The 15093-nt window shown below is 33.1% G+C and overlaps 1 protein-coding gene across 1 annotated transcript; it reads left to right on the top strand.

Moving 5' to 3' along the window:
- Positions 1-5764: 5764 nt before the first annotated feature.
- On the top strand, positions 5765-7898 carry LOC150097415 (G protein-coupled receptor moody-like). Its single transcript, XM_090407730.1, has one exon. The coding sequence runs from the start codon at positions 5933-5935 to the stop codon at positions 6965-6967; it is 1035 nt and encodes a 344-aa protein (XP_090263856.1). The 5' UTR covers positions 5765-5932; the 3' UTR covers positions 6968-7898.
- Positions 7899-15093: the final 7195 nt, after the last annotated feature.

Here is a 15093-nt window from a genome sequence, read left to right as displayed (position 1 = left end):
ATTACCACACCTAGAGTGTGTGAGAGTGGGATTTTCACTTTCTAACTTTTCCACCAACTTTCGCACACTACTTTTGCCAACTTTCTTCTTACTGTACATCAAATATCTTCATGACTACTTTACTTTTGCAGGTGACGACACTCTGGACAACTTTTTTTTTCAGTAACCTACTGCACTGTTAATCAAGAAAGTTCGCAAGAATTTTACAATCTCTTTAAAAAACATTTAGCTTCAAAATATTCGTAATAGTAAAAAGAAGTGGGGAAAATGTGAGGTTTTTTTCCTGTATTGTCGTCATTCATATTCGTTGATTTCAACAAAATTACCAGCCAAGAAATAAAAACACTGTCATCATGAGTGGCAGAAGAAATCATATTATCTCTAAAATATCTCTAAAATAAGGTTCCAGTTTACCATATGAGTAGCACGCTAAGCTTACCAACTGTAATTATGTACATATTGTTCCTGGGTGGGATGCACATTAAAAATAAATGACTAAATAAAAATAACCATCTATCAAAATATAATTTTTCGTCAATGACGTAAATATATGTTTGTTGTAGAATGAAATGAATATTTTCATTATTTTTTTCTTATTTAATCATTTTAAGAAAAAAATTTAAAAAAATATTAGCTGTAGATTTAGTTCAGGAAATACTGCTAGATACACTCGCACAAGCACTCAGCTCGTAAAATCCTAAACCCAGTTACTTGGGAAGTGGAAATTAGGTCGACTTAAAAACAAATGGGAACAACGATTTAAGCGCAAAGTTTTTATTCCAGTAATCATTGGCTTAAATCGCCATTTTGCATGAATCGCAGACAAAGATTTTAATGTTCCCTTAATTACAACAAGTAAATGTTTTTTGTATAACTGATTTTAAATTCCTTCTAGTGTAATAGTCTCGCGTTGGAATGAAAAGTATAAAATATTTCATTTGAAATCCATAGATCATATGTGAACAAATACAGCGTTCATTTAAACTGTGAAGTAAATCAATTACAATCAATGATCTCGCTTCCGGTTCTAGACAAGTAGCCGCGATATTTTACTAATAGAAGATACGAACTTATTTTAAAAAAATGGAATATTGTCCTTTTAATTTATATTTTAGCTTTCATAGTAATAGCTGGATTATATATATGTTCATAGCAGACGCCTCAATTTTTATATGACTCCATGAACGAAATCTACACTACTCTGTATATATATATATATATGAAGAATTGAATGACTAGAACTTAGATTTAAGTAAAAAGGTTTTAATATAAAAACACGACTAGTTTCGGCCTGTAACAGCCTTCATCAGGTGACATTATAAAAGAAAGAAAAAAAGAAAAAACACTAAACACTGAAGGTTAAAAGACTATGAACAACATGGAGAATCTCTGTACATAATTAGCATGGAAACGTTGTAGTTGTATTTAAAGCTGTTCTTTCGTTTGTTGCATTGTTGGGAAAGTGCGTGCTAGCAGCATCACGTGAACGCCAGTACATGATTACAGCTGAATGACTGTCTGGGAGGTTGTAGCTCAATTGAGCTCCTAAATTATTGAATTGTTAATTATCAAGAGAGGGAATGTAGAGGGTGACTACAGACACACGTCTGATTCACCCATCTGTGCTATACCAAAAACATATCCACAATTATTCTAAGTACTACGTTAGTCTGAAATGTTTCTTCTAAATGCAACAACCGTATTAGGAAAAGGGCATCAGCCACTTCGTAGCTGTATGCCCTTTAAATATCGTATAAAGTAGAAAATATATATTTAATATTTTCTATAGATACTAAGTATACTTCTTCTACTTACCAAATACTCTTCTTCTACATTTTTCTACTTCATAGAAGAATAGCTTCTACTTTATGAGCCGAAAAGTTTTGATAAACATCAAGAATAAAAATGACTGGTTTGTGCAACAGGGGAAAGACTTTTTTCTCAGAGGACTACAAATAATGCAGCAGCGTTGTAACAGGTGCATAACACTTTGAGGGGAATATTATTATTATGTAACACCTCCAAGGAGTCCAAAGACTCATCGAGGGAGGCCACCTACTCCACAACACTCCGTGTCCACTACTCCACCAACCGCGACTACCTTCATCATCTACGCCATCCACCGCCGACCACCACTAGTATTTTCACAATCACAAACATCCATGCCCAGGGCGGGATTCGAAATCCACAGCCCTTTGACTGGAGAGCGGATACACTAACCACTCGGCCAACCAGGCGGGCAATATGTAAAATAATGTGTAAGTCACATGGCTCTACCTCAATTCCTTCGTAGTGATTATCACATCTTTTCAGCACATCGTGTATTTAGTATAAAGTAAAAGATACTACAGTCACTTCTACTATAATTTCTATATAGTAGAAGTGACTGAATTCCAAAGACAGATTACTGAAGATAAAGTAATAGTTTGCTACTTTAAAGCAAGCTGAATATCAAAAAGTTTCTAGCTAGCATTAATATTATCTTTCTTTTAGTTTAGTAACACAGTTAGAAACCCTAAAATAAAGTTTGTTGTAAAGACCCGAATTTGAATCTCATCTAGAATGTGATGAACCATTCCAAGAGCTTTTCATCTTATGATGAGTCATACGCAGATGGAAGGGGCTTTTCCTTCCGGAAGATCGAGATTTTATCTCCTCACTAAACTGTAAAATCTGCCTTAGGACACGCATAATAAATATAGAGTTTATTGCAATCTCAATATCTTATTTGCTTGGGCGATCATAAATAATAATGATATCAGTTCTAACCTACTCTAATTGGGGGAGGGGTGGGGGGGAGCATAACTGAACACAGGAATTCTATCCTAAGAAGAGAAAGACGAAATTTCGTATGTAAACTTCGTATTCTTGTATCTATGTATGATTGAATCGCAATAAATGTTAATTATACATCAGCCTAAAATAAAAGATAGATTTCTTCTAGATAAATAACTGTCGGTTAGTGTTTGAACTAAAATCTTTTGCTCATGTACATATTTCAGGTTATCGTACATTTTCTTTAGCAGCGTCAGATCATTTTGCACACTGATACAGAATTACTGATATGTCTAGAAAGATAAACAATTGCATGTTATCGCTTTCCGTCACAAGAAGAAGAAGAAACAAGAATGAAAATGAGTAAAGGAAGTCATAAAATGTGCAAATAGTAATAGCATTCTTGTATAGTGATGCCATTCGATATTAGAGCAACTGAAGTCAGTATAAAAAAACTTTCGTGTCTAGTATTTGGGCTTCACCACCAATTGGTGTTATAATAAATCTAAGCCAAGCAGAAGAAAGAAAGAAAACAGAAAGAATATCACAAAGTGAGGTTCGAACAATCCGGTGATATTTTAAAGTGAATAGCTATCATGTTGAGAGAGAGAGAGAGAGAGAGAGAGAGAGAGAGAGAGAGAGAGAGAGAGAGTACGATTTTTCATGTTTTAACCAAGCAAATAAGTAATATTTACAGTAGAACTTACACATGTACCTACAGATAAATATTAGTTAAATTTAGGAAGATTTCCTTTCGTCTACCATCCACAGATATGCCAACTGCTGTTAACCCTACTGATTTTTCAAGCGTTAGGCTGAAAGAGTGACGCCTACTCGTTTTTTTGAAATAAAAAGGTGTCAGAAGATTTAATTATTTATTATAGCCAAGTTATTTTAATACACTAGTAAATTTCAAAACGCTGTCATGGAAAATTTCGATTATTTCACATTAAGAATTCATAACGTAAATGCTTCAAAATTAAAAATTTAAAAAAAATCCTAAAATATAAAAACGGAAAACCCTACTGATTACAATATCTTCATTTAATGATTTATCTTTCGATTCCAAACACATGATAGTGTAGATATTATTGTGTATAATTATTGATGTTACAAAACATAAATAAATTAATATTCAATTTTAAAGGCTAACGAGAGTGAAACTGTTTCTAGCTCTGACTGTTTATGGGAATGATAGATGGCTCAAGTGTTATAAGCACAATAAACTTAAAGCGAGAAAAAGATATCATTTTCTTAAAAGGAATCTTCAAAAATAATAAATGTTAAAACCAAAGCATAAAACCCTTAAAATCTTAAAAAAATATTTTAAAAAAATTAAAAAAAAAAGATTTCTTGTTAATTTCATCATTCTCTTCGTTCCTTTTTCAGTAACATGCTCATTCCATTCTGATCTCTTTTTATTGTTTATTCTTCATAAATCTTGTCATTTTTTATTATATCAAATTTTATTTTTTTATTTTTCTTAACGTTTTCGTTTAACATGTTGTATTTTAGCTGTTTATATTCGTGTTTCATATGCATAGGTTAATATTAGTCGGACTGATTTACTTAGTGTTGTTGCTTGCTTTTGTTTCGTTTTATCTTTATTTTTATTTTTCCACATTGTCGAATTTAAAAAATCTGATGTTACGTTAACGTTCGGTAATTGCTGTTTCACTTCTGCCGTCGATATATTTTCATTTCTCTGTTTAAGTTCCATTTTCTGTTCTAATTATTCTCCTGCTTTGTTCTAATTTGTATCTTATTAGTTCTCTTGCAATTATCATTGTTTCTTTCTCTCTCTCTCTCTCTCTCTCTCTCTCTCTCTCTCTCTCTCTCTCTCTCTCTCTCTCTCTCTCTCTATCTATCTATCTATCTATCTATCTATCTCTCTGCCGATCTGTTATAATTTAAATAATAATTGCCTTTGCTGGACATCTTCATTTCTAGCTAGTAATACTTTACGGTCTACGAAACACCCGACGGCTTAATTTCTGCTTCTTAATGGATTTAAGAGTATCGACTCTTCTGATTCTTTTATTCTTATAGAAATCTGCCTATTTGCATTGTGATATTTTATGTTAGATGAATATCGAATATTTTATGTGATATTTTATATTAGATGAATATTGAATATGAAAAAAAATGCATATTGCATATTCATTTTTTTCATCTATTCGATATTTTTCAGAAATATAGTTATTGATACTATTTCTTTCAAAACATGCTTTTATCTAAACCTATTAAATGCCTTTCTAAGTCGATGAAACATAAATATTGGTTTGTTATATTCTACTGATGTTTTTAATATTTGTTTTACAAAAAAATATAGCATCAAATATTTCCATTATTTTCTGTTTACAAATCAAATCGACAATTTATTAATATACTAGCTGTGGTGGTGGGAAGTAGATGGCGCTGATGTTGTTGCTTGGTGGTAGAGGTTCGGTGTAGTGGTGGAGACGGAGAGTTGTACAATAGGTGTCCTCCTGCGATGAGTCCTCGAACTCCTTGGAGGTGTCACGAATAACAATAATAATACTGTCTCTTGTTGGAACTTCTTTCACACGCAGCATTATAAAAATGTATATCATTTATAATCGGTTTTGTTTGGTTTTGATTCGTGATATATCTGAGCAAATTGCAAAAGTTATCATATGAGAAGAAATTAAAGAACTTCGTAGTTGTAAGAATGTTCCAAATATGAATTTCCCTAAGTATTCTAAATACAATTACTTTATAAATTCTAATACAATATAAAATTATAAAAATGTGTAACTAAGAACTTTTTAGAAGTGGGAAAATTTAAACTGTGAAATATCTAGAAGAATGATAAGCATTCAAAACATAAACTTTCTAGAACGAAGATTTAAAAAAAAAAAAACAGTGGTTGAAGAGATTGGCGACTACTTTCACTTCTAACAATTATCACAAACATTCTCGTTCACAGAATTTTTGTGATAATACACAGCACTTTTCATTTCAGGAAATTGGCTGCAGAGAAGTGAGCTAATTTTCCGTTTCTAAAGGAAGTTAGACGAAAATTTTACGTCATCAGAAACTGTTGTAATTAAGAAAGATGATAAGTTCAAAACTGGGTTCCGTTGTTATGTTTTATTGTCGTGTCTGCTTTAAAACGACCTAATGTGTGATCGCGATGACTAACTGGACTGCTTGTGAAAATACGACAGCTGTGGCAGTGAAAACTCTGAATGCCTCCGTAACTCTGTTTAGCGACTATCCCCCCGTGCTTTTGGACTTTGGTGCTGTGTGTTGTATCGCCTTTGCTGTTATTGGAATACCTGGAAATTTTATCTCTATCTTAGCTCTTACGAAGAGTATTCGCTTAAGAAACGCCACCACAGCGTTAATAATTAACCTATGCGTTGCAGACTTCATATTCTGCGCCTTCTCCTTACCTCTATCGGCCGTCACCTTTCTTGAACGGGGATGGAAACATGGAGAAACACTGTGCGTGTTGTTTCCATTGTTTCGGTATTCCAACGGAACCGTGTCCCTCTTTAGTGTCATCGCCATCACCATAAACAGGTATGTACTCATCGTCCATCCGTTTCGCTATCGTAAAATGTACCAACTCGGAACAATCGCTGCCATGATTATTTTCATCTGGTTGCTTTCTCTGGCGTTGCTCCTACCCCCTCTGGTTCAAGTGTGGGGTAAATTTGGATACGATCCTCTAGTTGGCACCTGCAGCATCCTCCCTGTAAAGGGACGTTCTCCTAAAACATTTCTGTACATTACGGCATTTGGCCTACCCTCACTCATCTTTATCTTCTGTTATTCCCGTATTTATTGGGTAATAAGAAAAGCAGAAAAGCGTCTCAACGAAAATCGAGCCGAACAAGATGACAACACTCAAAAGTCTTGTTTCAGATGTTGCATTCCTTCAAGTAGCCACAAGACAAAGAAAGACTTAAAGATTCTCCAAGTTATAACAATAATATTTTTAACGTTTGTTCTTTGTTACTTTCCTGTAGCATTTGTCAAGATCTTAAAGAAAGAAAGCGATCTTCCTGCGTTAAATATTCTAAGCTACTTAGGCGTGTACTTCACCAACTGTATTAATCCTGTCATCTATGTGGTGATGAGCAAAGAGTACAGACGTGCCTATATTGAACTGTTCCAGTATCGTCGGGATAAAGTAATGGTATCAAGAAGTTCCAGATTATAATTTAGTTTTTTTCTTTTCCTTTTAGTAAATTTTGCTGCTAATTATTGGTTAAAAGCTAGTGCCTGATGTGCAGAACTAACGCCAATTTAATAAAATGTAATGGATGTAAAATTTAACATTAATGATTACAGTCGAATGACAATTTTCTGGTATGCTGAAATGTATCGCTTCGTGTGGCTTTAAATCCAGAGTTTAGTTGGAATTACTTCATATAAAATAAAACTAAAATCAAAATCGTATTTCTTATCATATTAATTTTAAGGTAAATCTACCCTCCCCCCCCCCCTGGATGGCTGCGAACATCACTAATAGCCTTGAGCCAGCTGTCAGTGATGGCTAAGAGAAGAGATTTGCTGCCCATCAGTCTTCGGGCTGGCCTCCAACAGTCTTGAAGTGACTACTTGAAAAAGTTAAATCTTTCTTGAGCAGGATTCCTGGATTATCTAATCCTTATCCCTCCCATGGTACTTAAACAGACTACAGGTTTCCAGCGGGTGAAGGGGGAGAAAATTTACGTTAAAATCATATAATGATGAGAAATAGCATTATAATTTTTATTTTAGTTATATTTTAAATATTAATCTTTATCTATCGTTCTTTGTATAAAAATGGAAACGGTACATTATGATATTCTAATTAGATTCTGAGTTGAAAATAAATATGGAAATATTTCAATTGATTGAATAGTGCGCGATAGTATAAAACTAATTATTATTTGTTCATTTTATTTATTTTATGCAATGAAATCCAGATAAGGATTGTATCCTATTTCTTTTGGATATTTATGTGTCATCGTCAGTTATTACATGTAGACGTTTTCATTGTATTGGCGTCTACTATAGGTGATTACCGGCAGCACTTAGAATTATGCTTGAGCATGTCTTTGTATTAAAGCAAATACGTATTAATAACAAATTAGAGTATGTTTTTATTGTCTTTTTTCCAGTTCCTGATTATTATATGCACATTAATTACAGACAGTAACCTTAGGATTTTGTTTACTAATGTCGTTAGCCAATGATCTTTCTTACAGAAATTGGACTGGCAAGAAGACTCATTCAGAATTCTAATCTAATATCATAAGAAATTTAGCATAAATTCTTTAAATCAGAATCTGTAAAATCTGTACCTGTAAACCAGTTGAAGGGCAATTTCCATAGAACGAGGAAATTGCTGAATGGATGAAATGGGCTGCCAGAGATGGTTGTGAGTGCTTCGTCAGTGAATGAGTTTAAGGAGAGAGTGTGATAGGTATTGTGTGAACAGTGGCTCTCCCGTTATGAGTCTGTCTTCTGACTCCATGGAGATACCTGTATAATAATAAAAAAAAAAATAATAATAATAATAATAATAATAATAATGCTGTGCAAATCACATACTACCTTTGATTTGGAGAGTGGAATTACAGAGCGCTTAGGCTCATATTCCTAAGTCTAAAATCCTCTTCAGTTCTTTGGAACATCCATTTCTGTCACAATCAGATGTTGTGAATACATGCAGACTTTCGTGGTATTCTCAGTACATATGCATAAACCATTAACCATTAACAATTGATTGTATCTAACATAGTCTTCCGTGCCTCTCTCTCTCTCTCTCTCTCTCTCTAAGAGCGAGCCTCCACAGCTTAGTTGGCATGGGATAAGTAAACAAAGAAGTTTTATAAGAAGTTTTATAAGAACTTTTAACTGAAGGTAAGTTAACCTAGCAGGGTTTCTTTCTCACCGAAAGTAATTCAAATTTTTCTTCCAACAAAACAGGCAAACCAGCCAGAAGAATATACTCATTTAACAAACATAGCACATCGGCCTCATAGCCTTATTGTTTCGGCTGTAATTTCAAACCACAACAGTTCCCCTCTATGGCTAGCCTATATTATCCTGCAAAATAGAAATCATGTTTTCTTTTTCTGTAGGAAATGTCCTGCCACGTTGTATAAGAATGATTAACTTACCTTTTCTTGATATAAGCTTATTAAATTCTTTACATCCTATAGGAAATTCGAACAGACAAAAATGGTATCAGTAATTCAGTCTGCAGACTGAGTTACAGAGGATCTCTCCAAAACTGAAAAATTAATTTTTAGTAGGCAATGTCATCAAAACTGATTTTTCAACCAAGTCTTAACCTCCCTGGATAACTGAAAAATGTTTTCATTGCTGAAAAGTCTTTTCAGTCCCCTTAAAGCAGCCTTTTTATAAGATTTGAGTCTACCCTACCCCATTATGAACGTAACAATGACAGAAGGAGAGGAATTAAGATCAAATCTTATTAATTGGGGCAAAACAGTTTAAAATATAATTTTATTGATCTAATATTATATATTGAACTATTATTTCTTCTATATATAATGTATCCTGTGATAATTTACAAGAAATGATTTTCAAATTCTGAGCAAATTCATTTCCTTCAATAGAACCACTGAATGCTTCCTGATTGAGAAAATCAAACATTTCCATTAACAGCGGACATGAATTCATCGTTGCGAAAGTTGTCCCTAAGATAAAGCGATTAAAAGTTTGAATTAATAAAGAAAACAAGTCTTTCTAGAGTGTGATTTCTAGATATTTTTTTAAACAGCCACGACATTCAACAAGTTGCCTCAATACTCAACTACTATAACAACAAGATGTAAAACTATTAAGATTAGAATGCCATCGCTTATTATAATATAATATATTTTAGAATTTCCGCTACTTGGAGGACTGATTCGGATCTGTTTGGATACTCTTTACTAGGCAAGCAGAAATTGCTCTGCGTTAACAAGAGTTCGCAGATAATATAGCATATCTCATATCTATAATGTCAATATTGCCAGCTTCAACGTTCACTGGAGAAGTGTTATTTAGGGAATGAGGTTTCAGTGAATCTCATTCACTAAATTTCAGTGAATGAGGTTTCTTTGAACACTTAAGAACTCATTTAGATTAAAGCAAACTTTAAATTGATGATCACTTTCCTCGTGGAAGATTACTATTCGCTAAAAAAAATCAAAATAACTGGTTACTTTTAGTTCGTGTTTGAAGTTCACGACTGCAGAATTTTTTTTTTCTTGGAACTTTTTTATATTGAAAAAAAAAGTACTTTACTTTCTTTGTAATATAAATACCGTGAGTAAGTGATCGAGTTTGAAGAGAAATAAACTTGATAGATAAACGTTTGAAAATGTTATTGATGATATATGTGGAATTTTTCCCATATTTAGCTACAAGTTACCTCAGCTAGTTATCTGTAAATTGTATGCATTATCCCTGATTTTGTTGTGGCACTATTTTTTTTTCCGGCTTCTTTTATGATAGCAGATAATTCACGTTTAGTTGAAAAGCACCTAAAAAACCTTCCTCATTTCTTTGATGAGATTCGAATCTGGGTGTTTCCAGGTGACAGAGAGGAGATGTTAAGAGAGGAGAGGAGAAAGTGAGTCATCCAGTCTCATATTAATATTATGTGACACCTCCAAGGAGTCCAAGGCTCATCGAGGGAGGTCAGCTACTCAACAATTCCCCGTCTCCATCATTTAATCCACCAGCTACAACTAACCGCGCCGACCATCATCATCATCATCTACACCACCGCCATCTACCGCCCACCATCACCACTAGTATTTTCACAGACAATCACAAACATCCATGTACACGGCGTGATTCGAATCTGCATCCTTTGGCTGGAAAGCTGATATATTAACCATTGGCAAACCAGGCCGGCTGTCATATGTTAACTCGCGGTCTTAGTTGTTTCAGCAGTAATTCAGTTCGACAAAACTAAATATGATCCTGTTCTGTGGATGGTATTTCTCCTATCATTACAGCATATTCTAAGATTTCACTGGAATAAAGCAACTTTGGAAGCACAAAAAGAAATCCAATATCGATATGAATAAAACTAAGAATATGTAAACTTGAACAGCTTCTTGTATGATGAGGGAACTTAAGATATTAGTTGGACATTCGCTTACATAAAAATGTTTTTCCCCACCTTCGCTAATTCATTTATATATCATATTCATATTTATTTTCATATTTTTGAATGTTTAAATAAGTGAAATGAATTTAAAATTTGTGATTTGTTATGAATAAAAATTGAAAATTTGTGATTTGTTATGAATAAAAATTGAAAATTTTGAAGGATATTTAAAATATAAGAAACGTTTTACACGAATCTTAAATAACCTTCCAGATATCCTTTGAATATTCTTAGTATTCAGAATGGATGATGGCATATTAAACATAACCCGCACAATTTCAAGGAACAATAAAAAAAATAATAGTCTTAAGTCATTATTCGAAACAAGACCTTTGAAGTTTATTAACCATGGTTCTATTGTAACTAAACATATGTCGAGTATATAGATTTAGTATATAGATTAACAGAATGCAGACTGTCTATACATAGCAAAATATGAACCAATATTATCCTAAGGGAATTATTACTCGGGCTGCGAAAGGTTAATATAATACATTGAACAGATGGAAAGTAGGAGAGAATTTTGAATTTGTGGAAATATGAAACGTACTTCTAATTGCTTTCTGCTATTACATGACACATTTTAAGGGGTAGTTTCATTAGTTTATATAACAATTAACAGACCAGTTTTGCTGTTTGACGAAATTTGCTATTTCGGATCTTTGCTAAAATATACAGACACGTTTCAATTGTAATTTACATAATTCAATAAACAAACGTAAAATTCACCTATGTGTGATTCACATAGGTTTCCATACTTGTTAGAAAACATAAAAATGAAACATTTTCTGAATACTACAGCCAACTACTACTGGTGTGTGTATGAAAAAGGACGAGAAATTATCTTTTGAGTATTGTGGTTAAACCAGTTATTCGAGTCGTTGATTGGTCGAAAATGGATGTAGGAGAAACTGAAAGTCTGTGTGATAGATGGCGAATTATTCAGAGAACAAAAGAACCTTGATGAACTTAACTGTTCTTTTCTGCATGGATTCTGGAGTTTTAAGGAAGTTTGGAATTTGTACATTGTAATAATACAGTAGTTCAGAAATAAATGGAACGCGTGAAAATATACACATGTACAGCTTTCTCAGTATCCAAGGTATTTGGACGCAGAGGAAGCTCCGTATGTGACATGATTATGCTAAGGAAGATGAGATATTAAAAGTTATTCCAAGGTGAGAATATTGACTTGTGTAGATAATATTGTTTGTATAAGCACTGTCTCCCGGTGACATTTATCACAACCTAAACCTATGATTCATTGTTTCAGATATTTGAATGCGATATTAGCAGCTTTTCTGTGACGGTACACACCCGAGCAGTGTACTAATATTGCTTTACGATAAGGGGATATTTCTGGCCATTTCGGCAAAATGGCCAGAAATTGAAAACGAATTAAAAACTTAGATAATGAATGGTCAAAGAAGATCGGTTTGCTGCGTATCTACAAAAATGATTATTCAACGAGCAAAATTATTCGCAACAGAAAGAAATATCATTGACTTAAATTAAGGGGATATTAAATCCCACATAGTTTTAAAACCGAATAAGAAACTCAAAGATTGGAATCAGAGAGTTTTCTTAATTTAAGTAATGTTTTCATTGCCGAAATGAAGCTTATTAGCTCTTTATACTTAAGTAAAATATCATTGATTTCACAGGGACGCCATCATGGTTCTTTTCATTTATGAAGAGAAATGATTTGCGCATGCGTGCAAAAACAAAACTATCAAAAAATGTCAGACAAATTCGAAAATAAAATTATCGAGCTTCACGTATTAATCATAAATGTTAGAAAACAAGACAATTTTGAACTTTCACAGATATCTAATATGGATGAAGTGACTCTGACTTGATGTGCCCTCGAAAAAGACTGTTGACTCCGAAGGTAACAAAAATATTATTGTTTTTTTAAATATATAAAACAATATTTTAAATATTGTTTTATATGATGTGATATATGATATGATATTGTTTTATATGATAAATATTATTATTTTATATGATATTGTTGTTTTATATGATAAAACAACAATATTTAAAAAAATTATTGTTGTTTTATATGATAAAACAACAATATTTTAAAAAAAAAATATTGTTGTTTTATCGTGCAGTGCGGATGGGACAAAATTGCCACTTTTTTTTTATTTTTAAAATAAAAACTTCCCAAAGGAGGATGAGAAATAGATGAAATTATGGATAAATGAGGTGTGGTCCGGACGTCCTGGCAGTTTATGTCAGAAACCTGCTTTGTTAGTATGGGATCAGTTTAGATGCCAAAAAACCTAAGCTGATCAGAATGAACTTCACAAAATGAACACAGAACTAGCTGCAATCCCAGGAGGACTTACCTCCACTCTTCAATCTTCACATGTATCAATAAACAAACCATTTAAAGGATTTATGAGGGAAAAAATGGGTCAATGAGTAAAAAAACGGTAAAATTTGGATGCAATCTCCAAATTTTGAGGAAACATCTACAGGTAGGAGAAAGAAGGCTACAATTTCGCGGGTGTGCGTGTGGGTCAAGAGTTCATGGAATGAAGTGAATCTCGAAATTATTATGAAATCTTTTCAAAAGTGTGATGTTAGTAATTCTCTTGACGGTACGGAGGATTACTTATTTCAAAACAGCGATGACTCAGTTTCTGATGAAGAATCAAGTTCAGAAAATTTTCAGAGTGAAGATGAAGATGAATAAAAATTTGAAATATAATATTATTTATTATGTGTTACATTTTTAATGATTCGATGATTTTTAAAGAATAATTGTTTTTTATCTAATAAACGGATAATACATGTATTAAACTTTAAAATAAAAAAATAATATTTACATGAACAACTTGATGCATAATTAGTGCCTTTTATACTGCGAAGAATTTTTTTTTTCAAACAATTCGACATGAAAAATGAAATGCGTCCAATTACAATGGCGCGTCTTATAAGGCAAAAAATATAGTAATTTTCTACCTTTTTCGAGAAAATAAGTATTTTCTCACTCAAAAAAAAATCAGTTAAACGTAACGCAGAAGATTCCAACAACGGAGGGGGGGGGTTGGAAGTAACAAACATATGCCTCACATAAATGGATATTAACTACCTTGAAGTGACAGTTAATTCATATACTTTTAAATATGATTTTTTTTAGCCTTCAAGACGAACATTATCCAGTTAAAAAGAGCTGTTAAATCTAACAGCTCTTTAGATTTAATATTATTTAATACTGCAAGGAACCTTGCTGAAACTAAAATGAAATACGCGTAGAAATACGAGGGTGGTCTAAAAAAGTCCTCGGCCTCGACCATGGATGGCAACACAATCGGCAAGATTTTTTTTCTAAGTTGGAAAATCTGTCATAAGCATCCATGTGAAATTGCAAGTCATTCTATCAAGTAGTTTGTTTTATACAGCTGTCTTAAGCAAAAGTGTATCCCTTGAAATTGATAAAATTGAGTATCGTGTGGTTATAAAATTCTTTGTAAAAGAAGGTTTAACGCAAAAAGAAATTCATTAGAAGTTCATAAAAGTTTATGGGCACTCTTCTCCTTCGTTTTCGACAATTAAGAAATGGGCTGCCGAGTTTAAACGTGGCCGTACCAGCCTTGAAGATGATCCACGTGAAGGACGTCCAAAACGTGTAACAAAAAGTTGATCAAGTGCACGATATGGTATTGGATGTCCGGCAAGTCAAATTGCGTGAAATTGCTAAGACTATAAGCATTTCAAAAGAACGTGTAGGATATACTTTGCATCAAGAATTGCATATGAAATAGCTTTGTACAAGATGGGTGCCGCGTTTGCTCACAGCAGATCAAAAACGCACTCGCATGAAAATCTCTGAACAGAGCTTGAAGCGTTTTAACAAGAATAAAACTGATTTTGTGCGTCGATTTATTACTATAGATGAGACTTAGATTCATCATAACACACCAGAATCCAAAAAGCAGTCAAAACAGTGGACAGAAGCCAGTTGTTCAGCGCCAAAGAAGACAAAGTCGGTTCCATTGCCGATGTCATGACCTTTCCAGGTCATGGCATCAGTGTTTTGGAATGCAAAAGGCATTTTGTTTATTAATTATCTTGAAAAGGGTAAAACAATAACCATGGAATATTATTCGAATCTTTTAACCAGACTGGACGAAAAAATTCGTGAGAAAAGACCC

The sequence above is a fragment of the Typopeltis vanoorti genome, chromosome 17, assembly GCF_054136105.1.
Source record: "Typopeltis vanoorti isolate ZY-2024b chromosome 17, IOZ_Tvanoo_1.0, whole genome shotgun sequence".
In the NCBI taxonomy this organism is placed as follows: domain Eukaryota; kingdom Metazoa; phylum Arthropoda; class Arachnida; order Uropygi; family Thelyphonidae; genus Typopeltis; species Typopeltis vanoorti.
Note: the sequence above shows the minus strand (reverse complement) of the source record. Positions and strands in the feature narration are given on the sequence as shown.